This window comes from Vulpes lagopus, chromosome 11, assembly GCF_018345385.1.
Source record: "Vulpes lagopus strain Blue_001 chromosome 11, ASM1834538v1, whole genome shotgun sequence".
In the NCBI taxonomy this organism is placed as follows: Eukaryota; Metazoa; Chordata; class Mammalia; order Carnivora; family Canidae; genus Vulpes; species Vulpes lagopus.
This window is the reverse complement of record NC_054834.1, coordinates 25,986,871-25,989,033: the sequence shown is the minus strand read 5'-3', so window position 1 is coordinate 25,989,033 and position 2,163 is coordinate 25,986,871. Positions and strand designations below refer to the sequence as shown.

General features: G+C 44.3%; 1 protein-coding gene across 1 annotated transcript; it reads left to right on the top strand.

The window, feature by feature from the left end:
* Positions 1-359: 359 nt before the first annotated feature.
* On the top strand, positions 360-1,304 carry LOC121501365 (olfactory receptor 10T2-like). The gene has a single exon (XM_041773338.1). It carries the CDS (start codon positions 360-362, stop codon positions 1,302-1,304), a length of 945 nt encoding a protein of 314 aa, XP_041629272.1.
* Positions 1,305-2,163: the final 859 nt, after the last annotated feature.

The window sequence follows — 2,163 nt, the reverse complement described above, 5'->3', positions numbered from 1 at the left end:
AGGTAAGTGATTTTTGAGGGTTGTTGCTCTCATGTGGGTTAAACACATGGCTTGATCCTTTCAAGCCTCCATTTCTTTTTCCATAAAATGATGGGATTAGCTGAGATGAGCTCTAAATCTCCTCTTGATTCAACACACCGCGTGTGAACCTTCAGATGTCCTTGAATTGGGACTTATCTTAGGTCACTTCTCCTGGTGCTTCCTGCTTTCCCCATCCTATGATCCTGTGCTGAGGGGTTAGCCACTCGCTTTTTCAAGCCAGGATTTTCAGCTTTGTGCAGAAGCACAAATATGGTCCCTTTGGTCAAATTCTTTCTGTTCACAATTTCAGGATGTCTGAATCTGATTCCCACTGACCAATGAGGAGACAGAACCAGAGCATGATTACGGAGTTCATCCTTATCGGCTTCTCAAACCTGGGGGATCTGCAGATCCTTCTCTTCTTCCTCTTCCTCCTGGTTTACCTGACCACTCTGATGGCCAATGCCACCATCATGACTGTCATCCGTCTGGACAGGACTTTGCACACCCCTATGTACTTCTTTCTCTTTGTCCTCTCCTGCTCTGAAACCTGCTACACCTTGGTCATTGTACCAAAAATGCTGACCAACCTGCTTTCCACGAGTCAGACTATTTCTTTTCCTGCATGTGCTGCTCAGCTCTACTTCTTCGTGGGCTTGGCTTGTACCAACTGTTTCCTCATTGCCGTAATGGGCTACGACCGCTACGTTGCCATCTGCAACCCTCTCAACTACACGCTTGTTGTCAGCAGAGCCACCTGTGTGCAACTGGTCCTAGCCTCCAGCTGCTGTGGCTTCCTGATCTCTGTGGTTGTTAATGTCTTGGTGTTTAGTGTGCCCTTCTGTGCCTCCAATCGGATCAACCACTTTTTCTGTGATATTTTCCCAGTCATCAAACTAGGCTGCACTGACACCAACGTGAAGGAGATGGTCATCTTCTTCCTCAGCATTCTGGTATTGCTGGTCCCCCTAGTGCTGATCTTCATCTCCTATGTCTTCATCGTCTCCACCATCCTCAAGATTGCATCCGCCGAGGGGCAGCGGAAGGCCTTTGCTACCTGTGCCTCCCACCTCACAGTGGTCATCGTCCACTATGGCTGCGCCTCCTTCATCTACCTGAGGCCCACATCCCTGTACTCCTCAGAAAAGGACCGGCTCGTGGCAGTGACCTACACTGTGATCACCCCGCTGCTTAACCCCCTTGTCTACACCCTGAGAAATAAAGAAGTCAAGACTGCACTGAGTAAGGTTCTCAGCAGGTACTCATTCCCCAAAACTGTATGATGAGTTGGTAAGTGAGCAAAGTTATCTTTGGGAAAGAAATGAGGACTTCAATTACCTTGATTCTTTTTATTGGGAAGTCTTTGTGGTTGTTATGTCTGCTATGGAGGCTTTACCCAGTGGTCCCCAGAAAGTTATGTGAATGTGAAAACTCTCAAGCATTGCAGTCATGCTATTTTCATGCACTGGAAATCTAGGTTCTCTCAGCTGATGCTACAATTGACGCATTCGCCTTCTGAGTATGCCCAGGGGCTGATACTCTTCTCACACTGAAAGACACAATGGCAAAGGACTTTTAAGTTCCAAAATACTTTTCTCTATATTTTGAGGTTTACAAATAAATATTTATAATAAATTATTTATAGATAAAAAGAATGAATTTCCTATGGATTAATGAGGAGGGAATTCAAGTTCTAAAAGACTGATATTAGAGTAGAAAATGCAGACTTTGACTGACAGGAATTGGGTTTGGGTCTTGAGTTGGATCATTTTCCAGGTAAATGCCATGAGCCAGGGTTACCCTCTCTTGTGGTCAGTTATACACTGGATAACCTGAGACTCCCAATACTTCTTCCATTGTGTGTTTTAAGAACTCAGTAAAGTAGTCGTAGATGCCATGCAATACCATGTTTGTCTGATTGAGGGTATAGGCATTACAAAATGCTACTCCCTTTCACTCTATCTTCCTCTTTCTTCCATAAACTAGTATTGTACTAAATGACAGATATGGTGGACAAGTAATTTGGCTACTGTGTGCAAAGTAGTAAAGTCAGTGTTGTAGGGAAAGAGACTTTTAATTAATCCCTTTACAAAAAATGACCAAATATCAGTTACCTGTTTTAGTGCCTCATACAAATTCCCC

What these genes read in the sequence shown, in the direction of transcription:
- LOC121501365 (XM_041773338.1), top strand. Translation starts at nt 360, where the DNA reads ATGAGGAGACAGAACCAGAGCATGATTACGGAGTTCATCCTTATCGGC.